This window comes from Oncorhynchus clarkii, chromosome 13 (genome assembly GCF_045791955.1).
Source record: "Oncorhynchus clarkii lewisi isolate Uvic-CL-2024 chromosome 13, UVic_Ocla_1.0, whole genome shotgun sequence".
Classification (NCBI taxonomy): domain Eukaryota; kingdom Metazoa; phylum Chordata; class Actinopteri; order Salmoniformes; family Salmonidae; genus Oncorhynchus; species Oncorhynchus clarkii.
The window spans coordinates 20,900,267-20,920,894 of NC_092159.1; the positions used below are offsets into that span (position 1 = coordinate 20,900,267).

The following is a 20,628-nucleotide window of genomic DNA, read 5'->3' on the forward strand; positions in this document are numbered from 1 at the left end:
GACTTTCTAATTCTGCCATTAAAAAGTTGCATTTTCTATTAGCATGTCATTTAAGATTTCTATGTCTTCAGTTTTCCATGTGAGCCAATTTATCGGTCAATTCTGAAAAGCTGTCCACGGATTGTTCCATAAGGGTGTGTTTTCAGGAAGTGGTAGTGGTTCTTGTAGAATGCGTTTCATTTTCTTCCATGTTGTTATAGTGTTCTTAACTGTGAAGTTGTTCATGTTCTTAGCGTCATCCTTTGAAAACAGACATGTGAAAAGATTCTGGGGATAAACGTTTAGTGCATTTAACAATATGTCGCAGGTAAAAGCCTCGGGTGGTTGAGTTGATACAATTCCAAATCTGGAAGTTCAAATCAAATCAAATGTTACTGATCACATACACATGGTTAGCAGATGTTAATGCGAGTGCAGCGAAATGCTTGTGCTTCTAGTTCCGACAGTAATATCTAACAAGTAATGTAACAAAATTACAACGACTACTTTATACACATAAATGTAAAGGGATGAATAAGAATATGTACATATAATTATATAGATGAGCAATGGCCTTGCGGCATAGGCAAGAGTCAGTGCATGGTATAGAATACAGTATATACATAAGAAATGAGTAATGTAGGATATGTAAATATTATTAAAGTGCCGTTATTTAAAGTAACTAGTGATACCTTTATTAAATCCATTTATTACATTTCTTAAAGTGGCCAGAGATTTGAGTCTGTATTTTGGCAGCAGCCACTCTATGTTAGTATTGGCTGTTTAACAGGCGGCTGGCCTTGAGATAGGAGCTGTTTTTCAGTCTCTCGATCCCAGCTTTAATGCACCTGTATTGACCTCGCCTTCTGGATGATGGCGGGGTGAACAGGCAGAGGCTCAGTTGGTTGTTGTCCTTGATGATCGTTTTGGCATTCCTGTGGTGTAGGTGTCCTGGAGGGCAGAAAGTTTGCCCCCGGTGATGTGTTGTGCAGACCGCACTATCCTCTGGAGAGCCTTGCGGTTGTGGGCGGAGCAGTTGCCTACCAGGTGGTGATACAGCCCAAGAGGATGCTCTCGATTGTGCATCTGTAAAAGTTTGTGAGTGTTTTAGGTGACAAGCCAAATTTCTTCAGCCTTCTGAGGTTGGAAAGGCGCTGTTGCGCCTTCTTCACCACGCTGTCTGTGTGGGTGGACCATTTCAGTTTGTCCGTGATGTGTACGCCGAGGAACTTAAAACTTTCCACCTTCTCCACTACTGTCCCGTCAATGCCGTTGAGTGAGAGGTTATTCTCCTTACACCACACTCCGAGGGCCCTCACCTCCTCCCTGGAGAGGGCTGAGAATGCACCCTTGTGGGGCCCCAGTGTTGAGGATCAGTGGGTGGAGATGTTGTTTCCTATCCTCACCACCTGGGGGGCGGCACGTCAGAAAGTCCAGGACCCAATTGCACAGGGCGCGGTCGAGTTTGGAGGGTACTGTGGTGTTAAATGCTGAGCTGTAGTCGATGAACAGCATTCTTACATAGGTATTCCTCTTGTCCAGATGGAATAGGGCAGTGTGCAGTGTGGTGGCAATTGCGTTGTCTGTGGACCTATTGGGGCAGTAAGCAAATTGGAGTGGGTCTAGGGGATCAGGTAGGGTGGAGGTGATATGATCCTTGACTAGTCTCTCAAAGCACTTCATGATGACATAAGTGAGTGCTACAGGGCGATAGTCATTTAGTTCAGTTGCCTTAGATTTTTTGGGAACAGGAACAATGGTGACCATCTTGAAGCATGTGGGCACAGCAGACTCGGATATGGATTGATTGAATATGTCCGTAAACACACCAGCCAGCTGGTCTGCGCATGCCCTGAGGGCGCAGCATGGGATGCCGTCTGGGCCGGCAGCCTTGCGAGGGTTTACACGTTTAAATGTTTTACTCATGTTGGCCATGGTGAAAGAGAGCTCACAGGCTTTGGTAGCGGGCCGTATCAGTGGCACTGTATTGTCCTCAAAGCGAGCAAAGAAGTTGTTTAATTTGTCTGGAAGCAGGACGTTGATGTTCGCGATGGGGCTGGTTTTCTTTTTGTAATCCGTGATTGACAGTAGACCCTGCCACATACGTCTCACGTTTCAGCTGTTGAATTGCTACTCTACTTTGTCTCTAACCACCCTTAGACTTAGGGAAATATAAACCTTTCCTATTTATTCTCTGAGTTTTATTTGCCCATATAAAGTCTGTTATGGCCAAGTATACTAAGAATGTCTCCTGTGGGGTAATTAGTGTTACCGAAAACAAATACAAAAACTTCGAGAGCCTTGCCATTCTAGAGGTTTATTCTAACTTTAAGATTCATGGGGAGATTATTATTGTCCAATTATTTCTGCAAGCGGATCATTTGCCAGTGCAAACAGGAAGGGGGAGAGAGGACATCCCTGTCTTGTGACCCTTTCTAAAGCAATTTCTTCAGATAATGTATTATTTGTGTATATTCTTGCTTTAAGGGTATTTATATTTTTATGAAACATATTATTTCAGTTGGAAAGTTGAATGTTTACAAAGTTTTGAATAGAAAACACCACTTAAGACGGTCGGTTGAAAGCCTTTTCCACAGACAGCCATTATTGATGTCCTCACATATTTAATTGATTACTTTGATATCATCTGTTTTCCTCAAGGCCACTTCGGCCACTCAGGCTAGAGCACTCACCAGACACTATTTGGAAAGTTAAGCTGGTTTTGTGACTGAACCAGCTTTGGTCCAAGGAGGACTTTTCGCACAACAGCCCTGACCACAGAGAAAGACTGGTGTGTGTGTGATGTTTGGAGCGAGGCAAAACACAATTGGGTTTGTTGAGATATCTTCACAACGCTGAGGCCTTTTCTCTATTGGTCCCTTGTTGTCTCCATGGTTTGTCTATCTGAAAGAGGCCTTAGTCTACTCTAGACAATCAGTTTGCTGAACAGTCATCTCAGGGGGGGGGGGGGGGCAGTTAAACAAAAGGCATTGAATGATAATGGTCTTTCAAAACACATGTGCAGGTTGAATCATAAATAACACCAAGAGGTCAGAATACGTTTCATTATAAAAACAGTTGATTTTATTCCAGTATTCAGTATTTACATATCAAATCTACAAAATATGCACTTGTTAAAATATTGTCAGTTACCATGTTCCGTATCAGACCTTATAATATACAATCAACAAATGTTAAATACACAGGATAATTTACACATCACATTGTAGACCAATTCAAGAATCAACAACAATTGTATGTTAAAATATTAATTTGTTAATAATTAGTCTTATTATTTATTTTGTGTGAAGCAGCATAACGTGAGGTTAATTTAAAGTACACGCTTGAGCTAGCCTTGGTACCAGTCTGTTCCTGGTACCATGTCAACTCCATGTCACTCATTGTCAAGCCAAACATCTGTGGCTTGACAATGACAGCAATGGAGTTGGTAAGAGCACAAACAGATCTGGGACCAGGCTAATTTGAGCCTTGGCTGGTTGAGATGCGACGTGTTCTCCTGATGAAGCAAACACAGCATCCAATACAACATGACTTCGCTTTCTCCTTAAGGGCATTGACAGTACAGTACTAACTGAAGGCTAACTCTGGAGAGGGGAACCTATTCACATGTAGCACCATTTCCACAGTCTGTAACGGAGTTAAATATTGAATACCTATCAATAAGTCTGTGCTAGAGGGAGAATGCTGATGTTCAACTCAACCAGTACTCATCGCAGAAGGCAACATATTCCCCTATTAATAAAATAGTACATGTTCTCTGTAGTGCTCTGTCATTTGTATGCTATTGGTTAAGGGACGGTTTTGGCAACAGTCAGGAACACAGAGGGCTTGAACATCACATATATCTTTGTTTCAACTTCCATTTGCACATGACAAAATAATGTAAGTCAGTGTAACCCGGATGATACTGTGCACTCCTCCAATACTGTCCACTCCTGCAAACGGCACACACACACACCAAAGGCAACAACGAAAACGTAAGCCAATTCTCCCTGCAAATATCTAGCTTGAGTACCGATCTCTTCCTGCTTTAGCCATTTGTCTTGCCAGACATATTGTGAAATGCAACGATGTAGCATCGTTGAATGTATAAACAGTCAGGTAACCAAAGAAAGATCAGGAAGTTGGAACAAAACCATATCACTTCAGATGTACTCAGTACAGTGGAACATGTCAACAGTGGAACATTTCATAGCTTCATTTCAGACTTACAGATACTATAGTATGACAGATCGAAGACATGTGTATCATAACAATCTCCAACCCTATGAAATTGTCCTTCATTGAAGCTAGCTGTCATAATAACCTATTTCTTACAGCTATAGGCACCATTGGGTTTAAGAGGAGATGCTGCCATAGTCTGTTCCATGCGGTACTCTAAAATGAAGATACAAATTCTGAAGTCTTGGACCTAGATAGTTATGTTCCATTGGATCTGAGGTACGTAGTTGGCCCTCTCAGTTTGCCCTCACAGGCTGGGGGAGGTCACGGCGTGGGAGGGAGGTCACGGCGTGGGAGGGAGCCGGACGTCCAGCAGGCTGTAGGCGAAGACGTTCCAGAAGACAGCACAGAGGACAAAGAGGAAGTAGACTGAGAAGAAGATCCAGAATAGAGACTGCTCTTGGAGACGCTGCTCGTAGTTCTGGAGGACTACAACCCCCAGGGTGAGCCCCACCATCACACCCCCCAGGTGGGCCACAAAGCTGGGGTTGGGGCAGGGCGGGAAGGCCGGCGGGTAGAACCTCAGCCACACGGCACGGCCGAACTCCACACTCACTGACGAGGGGGGAAAGAGAAGCGTTACCATAATGCTCTTAATAGTCCTGTTTCCATAGTGAACAAGTGATATTGTCATTTTTAGTTTATTGTAAATACTGCTGTGTTTATCTCTTACAAATCACGGTAACTTGCCAAATTGTAAGCGTATGCTTATACTAAAGTGAAAAATAAGAAGTTGGATAAGTACTATAAAGGTTGAGACCACAACAAACCCGTCCTCATCGCTCACATTAATCTTACATGAGTGGGAATGTTCTTTCTAAGCTTCTATTGCTAGCCACAGGGCCCTTCCTGTCTCCAAACCTACATCCACCACGGTATTAACTAGGTCAAGAGCAAGGTTATTGTAACAGTACGCAAGACCGGAGGTCCCTCTAGCGACTTTGTTTTTTAATGATCAAAATAAACCGTGTGCTGGTTTTGGTTACCTGCAGGCTGTGGCTAGTCACACAGTGGTGTAGGGACTGACTGGTGTATCTCAGATAGGATTTGAATATAGAGAAACTTCAGAGTTTAGACAGACTTACTGCAGACCAGAGCCATGGCCATCCGGAACAGCTTAAACTGACATCTCATACCCGACCAGTTCTGGGGAGAGAGGAGCAGAGTGAGTTGATGAGAAAAGGAGTGAGAGACAGACCAGACCAGACCAGACCAGACCAGACCAGACAGACAGACAGACAGACAGGACAGACAGGACAGACAGGACAGACAGGACAGACAGGACAGACGGACGGACAGAGAGACAGAGACACAGAGACAGAGAGACACAGAGAGAGAGAGACACAGAGAGAGAGAGACAGAGAGAGAGAGACAGAGAGAGAGAGAGACAGAGAGAGAGAGAGACAGAGAGAGAGAGAGACAGAGAGAGAGAGAGACAGAGAGAGAGAGAGACAGAGAGAGAGAGAGAGACAGAGAGAGAGAGAGAGAGAGAGACAGAGAGAGAGAGAGAGAGAGAGACAGAGAGAGAGAGAGAGAGAGAGACAGAGAGAGAGAGAGAGACAGAGAGAGAGAGAGAGAGAGAGAGAGAGAGAGAGAGAGAGAGAGAGAGAGAGAGAGAGAGAGAGAGAGAGAGAGAGAGAGAGAGACAGAGAGAGAGAGAGAGAGAGAGAGACAGAGAGAGAGAGAGAGAGAGAGAGACAGAGAGAGAGAGAGAGAGAGAGACAGAGAGAGAGAGAGAGAGAGACAGAGAGAGAGAGAGAGAGAGAGAGAGAGAGACAGAGATAGACAGAGACAGAGAGAGAGAGAGACAGAGAGAGAGAGAGAGAGAGAGACAGAGAGAGAGAGAGAGAGAGAGAGAGAGAGAGAGAGAGAGAGAGAGAGAGAGAGAGAGAGACAGAGAGAGAGAGAGAGAGAGAGAGAGAGAGAGAGAGAGAGAGAGAGAGAGAGACAGAGAGAGAGACAGAGAGAGAGAGAGACAGAGAGAGAGAGAGAGAGAGAGAGAGAGACAGAGACAGAGAGAGAGAGAGACAGAGCGAGAGAGAGAGAGACAGAGCGAGAGAGAGAGAGACAGAGAGAGAGAGAGACAGAGAGAGAGAGAGACAGAGAGCAAGATAAAGGGTTTATGATTCAGGCCAGGAGTTTTTCCATGTTAGATGGACCTGGGTTTGTCCCTGACCATGTAACCTGACCAGGAAAAACTCCTGGCCCTATTAATAATGATCCACGACACTAAGCCTCTTTCATTACCTTCATAAGATAGTAATGTAACAGACACCTACATCCAAAGACACCTACATCCAAAGACACCTACATCCAAAGACAACTACATCCAACGACACCTACATCCAAAGACACCTACATCCAAAGACACCTACATCCAACGACAACTACATCCAAAGACACCTACATCCAAAGACACCTACATCCAAAGACACCTACATCCAAAGACACCTACATCCAAAGACACCTACATCCAAAGACACCTACATCCAACGACAACTACATCCAACGACAACTACATCCAAAGACACCTACATCCAAAGACACCTACATCCAAAGACACCTACATCCAAAGACACCTACATCCAAAGACACCTACATCCAAAGACAACTATATCCAAAGACACCTACATCCAAAGACACCTACATCCAAAGACACCTACATCCAAAGACACCTACATCCAAAGACACCTACATCCAAAGACACCTACATCCAAAGACACCTACATCCAAAGACAACTATATCCAAAGACACCTACATCCAAAGACAACTACATCCAAAGACAACTACATCCAAAGACACCTACATCCAAAGACAACTACATCCAAAGACAACTATATCCAAAGACAACTATATCCAAAGACAACTATATCCAAAGACAACTATATCCAAAGACAACTACATCCAAAGACAACTATATCCAAAGACACCTACATCCAAAGACACCTACATCCAAAGACAACTACATCCAAAGACAACTACATCCAAAGACAACTATATCCAAAGACAACTATATCCAAAGACACCTACATCCAAAGACAACTATATCCAAAGACAACTATATCCAAAGACAACTATATCCAAAGACAACTATATCCAAAGACACCTACATCCAAAGACAACTATATCCAAAGACAACTATATCCAAAGCGACTTACAGAACTGTCAACATTCAGAGTGACACATAGATTACAACAATAACATATCTTTCCCCTTCCATGATAGCGTTCAGAGTCAACAAAGATATCATGTGATGACCCTTGATCTTCTCCCCTTTCTTGCTGTTGTAGTAAATCAAATTTGTCTGAGAGGAGGAAGGACCACCGAGGATTGTAAAGTGCCCACCGGTGTAAATATTTGATGACAGGGACTATCCAATCATATAGACAGCAGTATGGCCTTATCGGCCCCTTCTTCTAAGGTTATGACTTTGTAGGGTAGTATGCATGGATCGAATCAATCAGAGCTCAGCTAAGGTCAAAGGTGAATTTACATGCAGCCTCAGAATGGGAGAAAATCTAATTATATGACAATTATCTAATTACACTCTTTAACACTACACAGTGCACACACACTCACGTGCAACATACACACGCACACACACACACACATTACACACTTTCAACACTAGATAGTCGACACACCCTTCCACTCTTTGTAAATGGGAAAGATGAAAGGCAGGAATGTATGGAATCCATAGACTGACAGAGCACCTGCTGGGCCCCAGAATGCCCTGCTTTGATGCCACATGATGTATGTCTGAGCATGATAGTCATCTCATGACAAGAGGGCTACTCCTGCTCTGACACACACACACACACACACCATGACGACGTTGGCCAGGTGTGCTGAGACCAGGGCGTAGACTCCTCCAGACGACCCCACCACCGGAGCAGTCATATCAGTGACAGACACGGCCAGGGAGCCTGCCAGGGTCAGAGGTCAGAGGTTAGAATCAATCAACTTCATATTCACTGGATCAATAGAGCAAATTCATATTGAATATGTCAATTCATATCCATCGCTATAATGTATCTCAGAGCAGCTTCGAATAATGATAATTGATTCAATGAGCAGCTTCAAATAAATAGCATTCCCAGGTAGAAACAGTAGATACTGTATACGAACACTCCTGATGTTTTTTGTCGTTGTATTGAAGCACAAACAGAGGCCTACATTGGTCAATGAGTCCCCATTGACCATTTTAAGAATAATACGTATCAACACAGTCTGTTAGGAGATTCTTGGTGTTACACTGAATGGAGCTTACCACTGGTACCATGGTGGCACCTATTCACCCACATTCACAGGAGAGTCAACCAGGCATTGATAGGAGTCAATATGGGGCAAGTGAAAGATTGAATACCCAGTGAAAATTGGTGTAATTACAACCAGAGCAACAGACACGCCCAGAGCAACAGGCACGCCCAGAGCAACAGACACGCCCAGAGCAACAGACACGCCCAGAGCAACAGACACGCCCAGAGCAACAGACACGCCCAGAGCAACAGACACGCCCAGAGCAACAGACACGCCCAGAGCAACAGACACGCCCAGAGCAACAGAGAACTGCTTGTGATCTCCACTGTGTGTGTGCGCGCGTGTAGGTATGGCTGCTGTCATGAAGAGTCTGCTCTGTGGGAGCTTCATTATAGTAGACCCCTTTCCTGCAGTCAAATGACCTGCGGCCTCATAGGTGGAATGTTATTCATATTTTTCATCATTTCAGAATGAATCAACATTATTTCAAAAATCCCGTCGAAAATCCGGTGTTTCTATCTCAAGCGGTTTTGTTATATTTCCGTCTTCTGGGATGTATATAAAGTGTAATACTGGGATGAAAACTCAAAATGTAAACCCATAACCGTGTGTGTGAGGTGTATACTTTTGTTTCAAAGTAGATTTGTTGAAGACTGCCAAGAAACCCTTTGTTAAGGTTAAATCCCCATACGATAATAAGTCATCACAATCAGGCTGTTATTACTGGAAGGAAAACAGCCAGGGGTGAGCCCAGCCACACACACACACACACACAGGTAGAAAATACCACATTGTCATACTTGAGTAAAAGTAAGTCACCAAGTAAAATATCACCAAGTAAAATTTTACACGAATAAAAGTTTAAAATAATTGTTTGAAATATACTTAAGTATCAAAAGTAAAAGCATAAATCATTTCACATTCCTTATACTAAGCAAACTAGACAGTATTTTACAGCCAGGAACACTCCAACACTCTGGCCATCATTTACAAATGAAGCCTTTGTGTTTAGTGAGTCTGCCAGAACAGAGGCAGTAGGGATGGCCAGGGATGTTCTCTTGATAAGTGTGTGAACTGTCCTGATAAGCTTTCAAAACGTAACAAGTACTTTTTATGTAGTAAAAAGTACATTATTTTCTTTAGGAATGCAGTGAAGTAAAAGTAAAAGTTGTAAAAAATATAAATAGTAAAGTACACCACTGCATATGTGAGGTCATGCAAATTACACATGCATGTACATAACACACGCACACACACACACACACACACACACACACACGCGCGCTCGCGCTCCATTCCCTTTGATTTGAGGGAGATGGAGGACAAGTCGGATCTACCTTTTTCAGTGTAACATCAATATTCCTTTAAGGAGGACAGTGAGGAAGTACTGTATGTCAGACTAAAAAGAGAGACACCGAAGACACACACACTGAAACCAAGCAGCCACTACATCATCACTTAGAAGTTTAACAGTACATCACATCATCAATTAACTAGAAAAGTATGAATGTACTGTATTATCTGAAATACCTGAACTAGCTGTAGTAGTTAGTGCTCTTCCTGAAGTAGGCTGTTACCAGGTGTCATTTAGATCAAAGCAGAGGAGGTGTGTGTGTAATTCAAATGTATTTAAGCATCAATCACTGAATGGAGATCTAAGCAGATGATTACATGTTTCCTGAGCCACACACACACAGTGACACACAGCAACACACACACACACACAGAGATAGCAAGAAATCTAGAAATACATACAAAAAGGAGAGACACACACACACACACACACCTGTTAGACAACACACACCGCCCTGGTTCCTCTGCTCAAGGTGTGTGTCGACAGATGGGAAGACCATTATTACCACTATTATCTCTGTTAATATTATTGTTTTATCACCGTGACAACCCCCACACCCACTAAAGGACTTCCTTCCCTTTGTAGTCTCTCTGGAGGCCCTCTGGGTCAGTTGTTGGGTGAGAAACTGACGTGTCATCTATCTTGTTTGTTGGTTAAACTTCCAAACTAGGACACCAAACTTGGAATCCTGCTGCCAAAGAGGGAACACTAAGTTTGGCCACATTATCTACACGGCATCAGTGCTACTCATCATCAGAGACCGGTAGAGAGTTCAAAGTCACTGACTGTCCTTTAAAACTTCAGAGTCCTCTTATCATTATCACAGATACTGAACGTGGTCATTTAGTCTGTGTGTGTGTGTGTATGAAATCCCCAAAAGTAGTAAAGTTAGGAGTTAGGTTTAGGGTTAGGGGTTAAGGAAAATAGGATTTTGAATGGAAGTCAATTTTAGGCCCCCACAAGGATAGTAAAACATATGATGTGTGGTTTTGTTGTTTGTGCCTGCGTTCGAGTCTCTCTAAGTGACTATTTGCATTGCCCCCCCCCCCCCCTCTTCTACACTGCTGCTACTCTGTTATTATCTATGCATCGTCACTTTAATAACTACTTACATGTACATATTACCTCAATTACCTCGACTAACCGGTGCCCCCGCACATTGACTCTGTACCGGCACCCCCTGTATACCCCCTGTCCCGCTATTGTTATTTTACTGCTGCTCTTTAATTATTTGTTACTTTAATTTGTTATTTTTGTAGGTATTTTTCTTAAAACTGCATTGTTGGTTAAGGGCTTGTAAGTAAGTATTTCACTTCAAGGTCTAACTACACCTGTTGTATTCGGCACATGTGACAAATAACATTTGATTTGATTTGTATTACAGTCTTAAAAATCCATATTGAGTATTGACCTCTCACTGGACACCTGAGTCCCTTTTGACCTCTGACCCTGTTGGTACAGCTGAGCACTCCTCTCCACCATAACAACATTTATCCAGGCAAAACAACACAGAAGACAAACTCCCTACACACACACCTCCTTCCAGTGGGTCGATATCTAATTAACCAGCAGGTTCCCGTGGGGACAGTGGCCCTCTCAGTACCACCATTATCTGTGTTATCTGGGGGGGAGGGCACCACAGCTGGGACCAAAAGTATTCTGTGTACACACCAGTCTTCATACACAACCAGATATAAAGCCTCATACATATATCAAGTATTTATCTCCACAAACACACATGCCTATGTAAAACAAACACACACACACAAACTTTACACACACACACGGAATGGGTCTCCCTAGTGGTGCAGCGGTCTAAGGCAGTGTATCACAGTGCTAGAGGCGTCACTGCAGACCCTGATTCAATCCCGGGCTGTATCACAACCGTCCGTGATCGGGAGTCCCAGAGGGCGGCGCACAATTGGCCCAGCGTCGTCCGGGTTAGGCTGTCATTGTAAATAACCATTTGTTCTTAATTGACTTGCCTAGTTTAAAAAAAAGGTACACAATTACACACTCTGCTGGCAATCCCTTAACCTGCCCTTCTACAGCTTCTTCCCACCCACCCACAGGGCTGTTATATCCTTGCTAAATATCCCCACACGTCTCCCAAACATCAACCATCTTCATCCAAGTATTTCCACTCTGAATGTTTCCTGAGCATTTAGTTTCCAGAGGGCAGCGGGCAGAAATTCCTGATAATGTTTGTTTGGCTCCAGAGGTAGTTTAAACTAAAGCTGGATTATCGTTCCACTCCTCATGTACACTGCATGATGAACACGCAGTGTAGAACATACCCCATGGTCACATGGTAATCTAGTGAGCACTGAGCTATACTGAGCCAAGCCGCGCTGGGCCAGGGGGAGAGGGGAGAGAGGAGGGAGAGGAGGCAGAGGAGCCCTGGGCGCTCAAATGACATTAGCAGCTAATGTCACAAGGAAGCTAGCAATGACATTTGCCTTCAAAGCCTCTTCCTCTCTCTGATGCATAACATCCCAGTAGGCTTGGTCCTCTTCCTCTCTCTGATGCATAACATCCCAATAGGCTTGGTCCTCTTCCTCTCTCTGATGCATAACATCCCAATAGGCTTGGTCCTCTTCCTCTCTCTGATGCATAACATCCCAGTAGGCTTGGTCCTCTTCCTCTCTCTGATGCATAGCATCCCAGTAGGCTTGGTCCTCTTCCTCTCTCTGATGCATAGCATCCCAGTAGGCTTGGTCCTCTTCCTCTCTCTGATGCATAGCATCCCAGTAGGCTTGGTCCTCTTCCTCTCTCTGATGCATAGCATCCCAGTAGGCTTGGTCCTCTTCCTCTCTCTGATGCATAGCATCCCAGTAAGCTTGGTCCTCTTCCTCTCGCTGATGCATAGCATCCCAGTAGGCTTGGTCCCTTTGCTCGCTCTCTCAATATTCATGGGCCTCCTATTGAACATGGACAAGTCTCTCTCTCTCTCCCCTTCTCTCTCTCTCTCTCCCTTGCGTTCTCTCCTTTACCTCCCTCCCCCATTCTATCTCTCTCTGGAGTGTGTTTTGAGATGATCCCCTTCCACTTCTCTCTGTTGTTCTGGACCGGTGGGGGAACAACAAGAAAGCTTGTCAGAACACAAGCTCATCTGTCCCAGACATATGTGTTTTCTGAATGACTGTTCTCCAAACACAATGGGGTGAAACCTGACAGCAGGGATTTGAATGTGTGTATGCGTGCGTGTGTGTGTGTGTGTGCGCATGTGCGTGTGTGTGTGTGCGTGCACCTGCGCCCTGTGTGTGTGTGTGTGTCCATCCGTCAGTCTGTGTGTGTACCCTATCCCAGTACTCACCTGCCAGTACGCCACACACGTAGACCAGTCCTATCCTCAGCGCTCCGTGGACCATCTCAAGAGGGACTCCCACCAGCAGCTGCATGGCCATGTTCAGACCCAGGTGTTCTATCCTGCTGGGACACTCTCAATGAGCACCAGTCTAAACACCAGTCTAAATTCATTATCATTAAATTAGGCCAACCCGATGGTAGTAAGAAAGTGATGGATGGAGGGATGGCAATGTGTTGCTGAAAGATAATCGTGCCCACAGAGAATATAAGAGGGGGGGGGGGGGCGACACTTACAGTAGCTCTAGGAAGCAGCTCATACCGCCATTATCAACAACAACACATGACTAAGGACCAATGGTGACTGTGGATAATAAGCTTCTGGAGGGAAAGGAGTTAGCATCTAGGCTTTACTACAACATCAGAACTAGGCCAACTGTATTGCAGCAGTGCTATCCACTGGTTTTGGCTCTAGTGCATCAACATTCTGGGAACACACCAATGTCTCAGTATTGATCCAGCATTTTGCTTGGCTCCTGCTGCCATGTGCTGGCAGTTGACACATTTGATGCGTCATCATTGGCTGAGATTTTAGCTTTGTCCTCTCAGTCCAACGATGGTGCTGGATCCCTACCAGGCTTTTACAGTGTCCCTCCTCTCCTCGCGCTATCTAGCTATCTGACCGGCTGTGTAGTGATCTGTCTGACTGTGATAAGTCCGGCATATTACACCCCTCCACAATGTAATCCCTTCACTGGGTCAACAACACTGCTGATCCCTTCCAATTGACAACACAAACAGAATGCACATATCAGCCCACAAACAGCACAGGACAACACTCCACTAAACCTACAGCTATGTTTTTAGGCGGTCTAGGACAACTTTAGTAGACTACCCTTGACCAAAGACAAAGCCATTTCCCAGCCACTTGAAACGCATCTCTGTTTTATCACGTTTTGGCTGCTTATCTCCTTATGTTTTCATCAACGTAAAAGCAGGAATTGACTTATTTTCCCACCTTTAAGCTGGCATTGAGTGTACAGTGCAGCAGCTCAGTGAAAACAGCATTGCGTTCTTTGTTTTCCTTTGTGGTCGTCTAGACAATGACAGTGATCCATGTATTTGTCTGTGCCATTGTTAAGAGACAACGGGATGTCTTCTCATAGGAACGTGTGTGTGTGTGTGTGTGTAGAAGCATCCCTCTGGGACTGGTTAGCACTGGAAAATTAATAGTCCTTTTAATCTTCAGTGGAACGTCCTTGTGAATTTGGACAGGGCCGTGCTTCTCCACAAGCCAATCAATATCGCCCTTGTCTCATTGTCAACTAGAATGATTCTCTCGTTCTCTCACTACACCAAGAGGGCACTTGTACGCGTCAACAAAACAACTCGTAGATTTGATTCTGTTTGGGTGTTTTTTTCTAGGGATACCTCCACTGAAGGGATTTTAAACCAATGTGTTCATAATATCTGAGGCTGAAACACACTGGGGGTTTTTGGCCTGGTTTTGTCATGCTATCGTTGCTATGGGATAAATGGGATGGTTAAAGTACGTCCACTAAGCTGGGAGAGGGAGAGAGAGGGAGGGAGAGAGGGAGAGAGAGAGAGAACTCAGAACTCCTGTGTTTTGGATTCTGCTGTGGCACCCACACGTGTCAGTGCTGAGTACAGGCCCTGTGGGCATGAAGGACACATGCGTGGATTGTGTGTGTGTGTGTGTGTGTGTGTGTGTGTGTGTGTGTGTGTGTGTGTGTGTGTGTGTGTGTAGCAGTCACAACACTGAACAACCTCTCCTGCACACACTGCTGATAGAGAGCCAGAGCTTTGGGACATTAGATAGGTGGTTAAATTCCCAGCAGCCTCCGCCTCTCTCAGAGGTGTGTGTGTTTAGTGATGAATGACTTGCCTCGACCATGTGCTCTCACGAGGAAGCAGATGTGGTGTGTGTGGGAGCACAATCATTTGGAAAGGTGACAGCTGATACACATCCAGGAATAGATTGAGAAACACTGCTCTATAGAGCCATAGAGTAGATATGACAATGTATATACAGTATACAGTGCGTTTGGAAAGTATTCAGACCTCTTGGCTTTTCCCCCCATTTTGTTACATTACAGCCCGATTCTAAAATGGATACAATTGTTTTTCCTCCCTCGTTAATCCACACACAATACCGCATAATGAAAGTAAAGGTAAAGTATTCCGACCATTTGCTGTGAGACTCGAAATTGAACTCAGATGTGTCCTGTTTCCATTGATCATCCTTGAACTGTTTCTACAACTTGATTGGAGTCCACCTATTGATTGGACATTATATGGAAAGGCACACACCTGTCTATATATAAGGTCCCACAGATGACAGTGGATGTCAGAGCAAAACCCAAGCCATGAGGTTGAAGGAATTGTCCATAGAACTCTGAGACAGGATTGTGTTGAGGCACAGATCTGGGGAAGGGTACCAAAACATTTCTGCAGCATTGAAGGTCCCCAAGAACACAGTGGTCTTCATTCTTAAATGGAAGAAGTTTGGAACCACCAAGACTCTTCCTAGAGCTGGCCACTTGGCCAAACTGAGCAATCGGGGTAGAAGGGCCTTGGTCAGGAAGGTGACAAAGAACCCGATGGTCACTCTGACAGAGTTCCAGAGTTCCTCTGTGGAGATGAGAGAACCTTCCAGAAGGACAAAAATCTCTGTAGCACTCTACCAATCAGGCCTTTGTGGTATAGTGGCCAGACAGAAGCCACTCCTCAGTATGTCACATGACAGCCCTCTTGGAGTTTGCCAAAAAGGCACCTAAAGGTCTCTCAGACCATGGGAAAAAAAGACTCTCTGGTCTGATCAATCCAAGATTTAACTTTTTGGCCTGAATGCCAAGCGTCACATCTGGAGGAAACCTGGCACCATCCCTTCTGTGAAGCATGGTGGTGGCAGCATCATGCTGTAAGGATGTTTTTCAGAGGCACAAACTGGGAGACGGGAGGGGAAGTTATTGTAGAGTTAAGATCTAGCCTGGGTACTAGCCTAAGGTATATGTTTTAGTTTTCACAGAGATATTTAGGCTGTCTCCATGAAGAATGTAGAGTTTCACAGTAGTCTAGACTGATTTCAAAGGCTTATCTCGATGGAGAGTTGACGCCAAGGGCAAAAGATAAACGATACTGTTGCTCTCTCCCAGTCCTACCAAGTTAGAAGAAAAGAAAGACAAACAAAAGTTGAACGATAAGGTTCTCTTTGTTATCAAAACCAATGCTTTACAGCCTCAAACCCTCAGAGATGCTTGAAGAACCTAAGCACATCCTAACTTTACACTTCAGTTGAATATTCACTTAGTCTCCGATTGACATTCATGCATGACAAAGGGAAATTTGACTGAAGTAGAATTTACGATGTACCCCTTCATGAGCAGGGTCGAGGGAAAGATGAACAGAGTAAAGTACAGAGAGATCCTTGATGAAAACCTGCTCCAGAGAGCTCAGGACCTCAGACTGGGGTGAAGGTTCACCTTCCAACAGGAGAACAGCCCTAAGCACACAGCCAAGACCGCAGTGGCTTCGGGACAAGTCTCTGAATGTCCTTGAGTGGCCCAGCCAGAGCCCGGATTTGAACACGATCGAACATCTCTGGAGAGACCTGAAAATAGCTGGGCAGCGACGCTCCCCATCCAACCTGACAGAGCTTGAGAGGATCTGCAGAGAAGAATGGGAGAAACTCCCCAAATACAGGTGTGCCAAGCTTTCAGCGTCATACCCAAGAAGACTCGAGGCTGTAATCGCTGCCAAAGATGCTTCAACAAAGTACTGAGTAAAGGGTCTGAATACTTATGTAAATGTGATAGTTTTTAAAATGTTTACTACATTTGCAAAAAAGTCAAGAGGTCTGAATACTTTCCGAATGCTATGTAGGACTGTATGACTGTGACACGCACATCCAGGACTTTATGGACACACGTTACAGAGTTTAGGATTTGAGGAGGGCCAGGGGCAGACTGAGACCAGAAATCGGCCCTAGCATTTCAAACACACTGGACACATTTTTTTTCGCTTGAGGCCCCCCATCATTATCCAGATAATGATCATTTTGTGCAAAAACCAAAGTTAGACAAGCACACTGGGCTAAAAACGGACCAGCCCATCTGACATTCGGCCAAAATACCAGATGGCCAGTCCACCCCTGGGGAGGGCTGATCAGACTGTCCCAATATTCATACTTCGCATTAGCATGCATGGTCAATACATGACCATATACTAAGTAGTATGCAAGTGTGTATATTGGGACAGTCTGATCAGCCCTCCCCAGGGGCGGACTGGCCATCTGGCTAGGTACCCACCCTGCGTGCATGAAGGCATAGCTGAGGTATCTCCAGGCCTGAATTCGTAGCTGGGGGTGGTAGGGCAGTGGGCCCCTCAGGAAGTGGGGACTGGACACCTGCAGCACCCAGCGGTCCAACTGCAGGCCATAGTACATGAACACTGCCACCTAGATGACGGGAGGGGTTTGAAGTTATTGTAGAGGAATATACGATCTAGCCTGGGTACGAGCCTAAGAGATACGTTTTAGTTTTCACAGAGATATTTAGGCTGTCTCCATGAAGAATGTAGAGTTTCACAGTAGTCTAGACTGATTTCAAAGGCTTATCTCGATGGAGAGTTGACGCCAAGGGCAAAAGATAAACGATACTGTTGCTCTCTCCCAGTCCTACCAAGTTAGAAGAAAAGAAAGACAAACAAAAGTTGAACGATAAGGTTCTCTTTGTTATCAAAACCAATGCTTTACAGCCTCAAACCCTCAGAGATGCTTGAAGAACCTAAGCACATCCTAACTTTACACTTCAGTTGAATATTCACTTAGTCTCCGATTGACATTCATGCATGAATGACAAAGGGGAATTTGACTGAAGTAGAATTTAGGATTTATCCCTCCATGAGCGGAACCTTGCCTCAGCGATGGTGATCGCCAGGATGAGCCAGGGTGGTGGGCAGCAGGTGTAGCTGTCGAAGTACCACTTCCTGTCGATCTCCCGGGGCAGGGTCTCATAGGCGATGTGCCTCACCAGCCTCTGGGACAGACCCAGACCCACCTCCTCCCCCAGGGCCCCGGCCCCCTTCAACTGACGACCCCCCTGGAGGATGGCCCGCCGGAAGCTGTTGCTGCGCTTGTTGGACATCTAGCAGGGAGAGGGGAGGGGGGAGGGAGAGAGAGAGAAGTACGGAGAGATTTATGGAGAGGGAGGGATGAGAGAGGGGGGAGAGAGAGGAAGAGAGATAGAGAGAGAGATAGAGAGAGAGAGTGCAGATGTCAGTCAAAATACATAATCAGCTACCCAATGTCCATCAGCAGGTCAGGGTTCAGGGACAGTCAGTCCATTCAGTGAGACTTTCATTGCAATAAGTGACTTAGTTATCTTATGTGAGCGAGACATTTCATAGAAACATGGCCATAAAATAAGTGTTTATTTTCAATTAGCTGAAATTCCAACCTACAGGTCTTGTAACTATTGCTGGCTTCCCTACAACACCTCAGTATGTCGTCATAGTCGTGAGCCCCCCCATCCTTCATCCCACTGTGACAGCAACCACGGTGCCATATCCTCCCACCTCGCCCAAGCAACAGAATGCCTCCTTTATCACCTAGCAACCGCTGAGCTCTTCTCCTCGTCCCAAGTACTGGCGGCAGCTGCCTGACAACGTTGCCCTTCTACCGAGATTAGCAATTGTCATAGTCCTCCTATGGAACATGGAATGTGGACAAGTCCCCCTCTCTCTTTATCGCTCTCTCTCTCTCTTCCCCTCATTCTTCTCCCTCTCACCCCCTCTTTCTCTCTCTCTCTCTCTTGCATTCTCTCATTCCTCTCCCTCCCCTCTCTCTTGCTCTCTCTCATTCCCACATCTCTCTCTCTCCGATTCTAAAAGTAGTTGACAATCGCACCATTCTTCAATCTATAATGAGCATTCGAATTGAACAGATCTCCAATTATGTGAGTCTTGATTGCAGTCAAGAGACCATGTGGGATTCTTGATGACTGTAGGTTACCATGGCCACTCCCAGCCCAAAGCCAAACAGAGAGTGGGATCAAACGGTACCAAACACACACATTATGCCACACACACACGTGGACACACACACACCTCGCTAGGTTACCCCACATGGCCCAAACCCATAAAGACACAGTCTTCTTTCTTCCTGCAGTGCAGGGGTGATTCCTCTCCTCTTTTCTCTTCTTTTCAATCAAAAGAGAGAGAAAGGGAGTGACGTTCTGTCTATTCACCCACAGCGAAGAAGAGAGCAGGGTAGAGAGAGATTGGTATTCATCCAACAAGGACTGTGGGACCAGGGACAATCTACTGCTGTACTGGGAGATGCTGTCAGGGAGAGGAGCGAGGGGAAGAGAGAGGGAGAGAGAGAGGAGAGGGGTAGGCACAGAAGGTGCAGGGAGATAAAGAAAGTTGAGAGAGATAAGAGAGAAGGAAAAGTAGAAAGAGAGAAAAGAGAGAGCTAGGCAACACCTCCCAATCACGCTGACAGCTTTATGGAATAGGCAGCTGAGCAAAGTTGGACCTGCAAAAAAAAAAAAAAAAAAAAAAAAAAAAAAAAAAATGCAAGTCTCTCTCTCTCGAAAGCAATGGGGGGTGAGGAGCGGTTTTGTGTGTAACAATAGCAGCCGCAGCCACGCCCCCCCCCCCCAACACACACACACACACACACACAACTTGAGTACATGCTCCTCATTCCTCTCTGTCCCAGTTCCTCGCCCTGACCTTTGGCCTGTCACATGACCTGGACCGACCAATAAAAGATCCCCTTTCACAAGTTCCCACAGGCCCATTCTCAGCCCACTGTACAAGACAATGGACAGCTTTGAAGGAAGCGGAGAAGACAAAAGAGAGAATAGGAGAAAGGGAAAGTGAGAGGGGAGAGTTTGGGAACCTTCACAAACCCACCACCCACAACTTTACACATTTCCAAGCAACTGATTATTTCCCCAGATGACTTCACCGTCCGTGGTCAAGAGTTCACGTGAAACACAACAGGAGCTAGACGACGCGTGAAAGTGCAACTTTAAACCAAGCTGTGTTGTCTTGTCTAATAGTGTGGAATGTCCATGGAGACCTGGGTGAGTAGAAGGATGATGGTGGTCATAAGACCACTTCCTATCCACTGTACGTCTCAACATGACCAATCGGTGTACAGTATAATCAATGTTATGCTTATACAATCACTATTATCAGTTACTATGGTAACAGGAAGTGACTCGGGACTCTCACCAGGTTGACAAAGTCCTGGTAGCAGATCTTTCCGTCCGCGTTGCCGTCGGCGAGGGCCAATAGAACCTCCAGCTTGTGAGGGTCCAGCTCCGAGCCGTGGGCCGCCAGCAGGTCTCTGAACCGCTCTGTACTGATGAAGCCTGAACTCTCTGAGTCGAACTGGAGCACACAGGGAGAGGCGTATGGTTAGAAGCTCCGTAGATAAACACAAAGACAAGGACAT

General features: G+C 45.3%; 1 protein-coding gene across 1 annotated transcript in view; it reads right to left on the bottom strand.

The window, feature by feature from the left end:
- Window positions 1-3,038: 3,038 nt before the first annotated feature.
- LOC139424560 (rhomboid-related protein 3-like) overlaps window positions 3,039-20,628 on the bottom strand; it is a 75,047-nt gene continuing 57,457 nt past the window's right edge. Inside the window, exons 3-9 of the mRNA XM_071176532.1 lie at window positions 20,406-20,564; window positions 18,080-18,307; window positions 17,471-17,619; window positions 13,153-13,265; window positions 8,048-8,148; window positions 5,307-5,367; window positions 3,039-4,776 (exon numbers count right to left, since the gene is read on the bottom strand). Coding sequence (XP_071032633.1) covers window positions 4,505-4,776; window positions 5,307-5,367; window positions 8,048-8,148; window positions 13,153-13,265; window positions 17,471-17,619; window positions 18,080-18,307; window positions 20,406-20,564 — 1,083 coding nt within the window. The 3' untranslated portion in view covers window positions 3,039-4,504. The remainder of the gene's footprint in view (window positions 4,777-5,306; window positions 5,368-8,047; window positions 8,149-13,152; window positions 13,266-17,470; window positions 17,620-18,079; window positions 18,308-20,405; window positions 20,565-20,628) is intronic.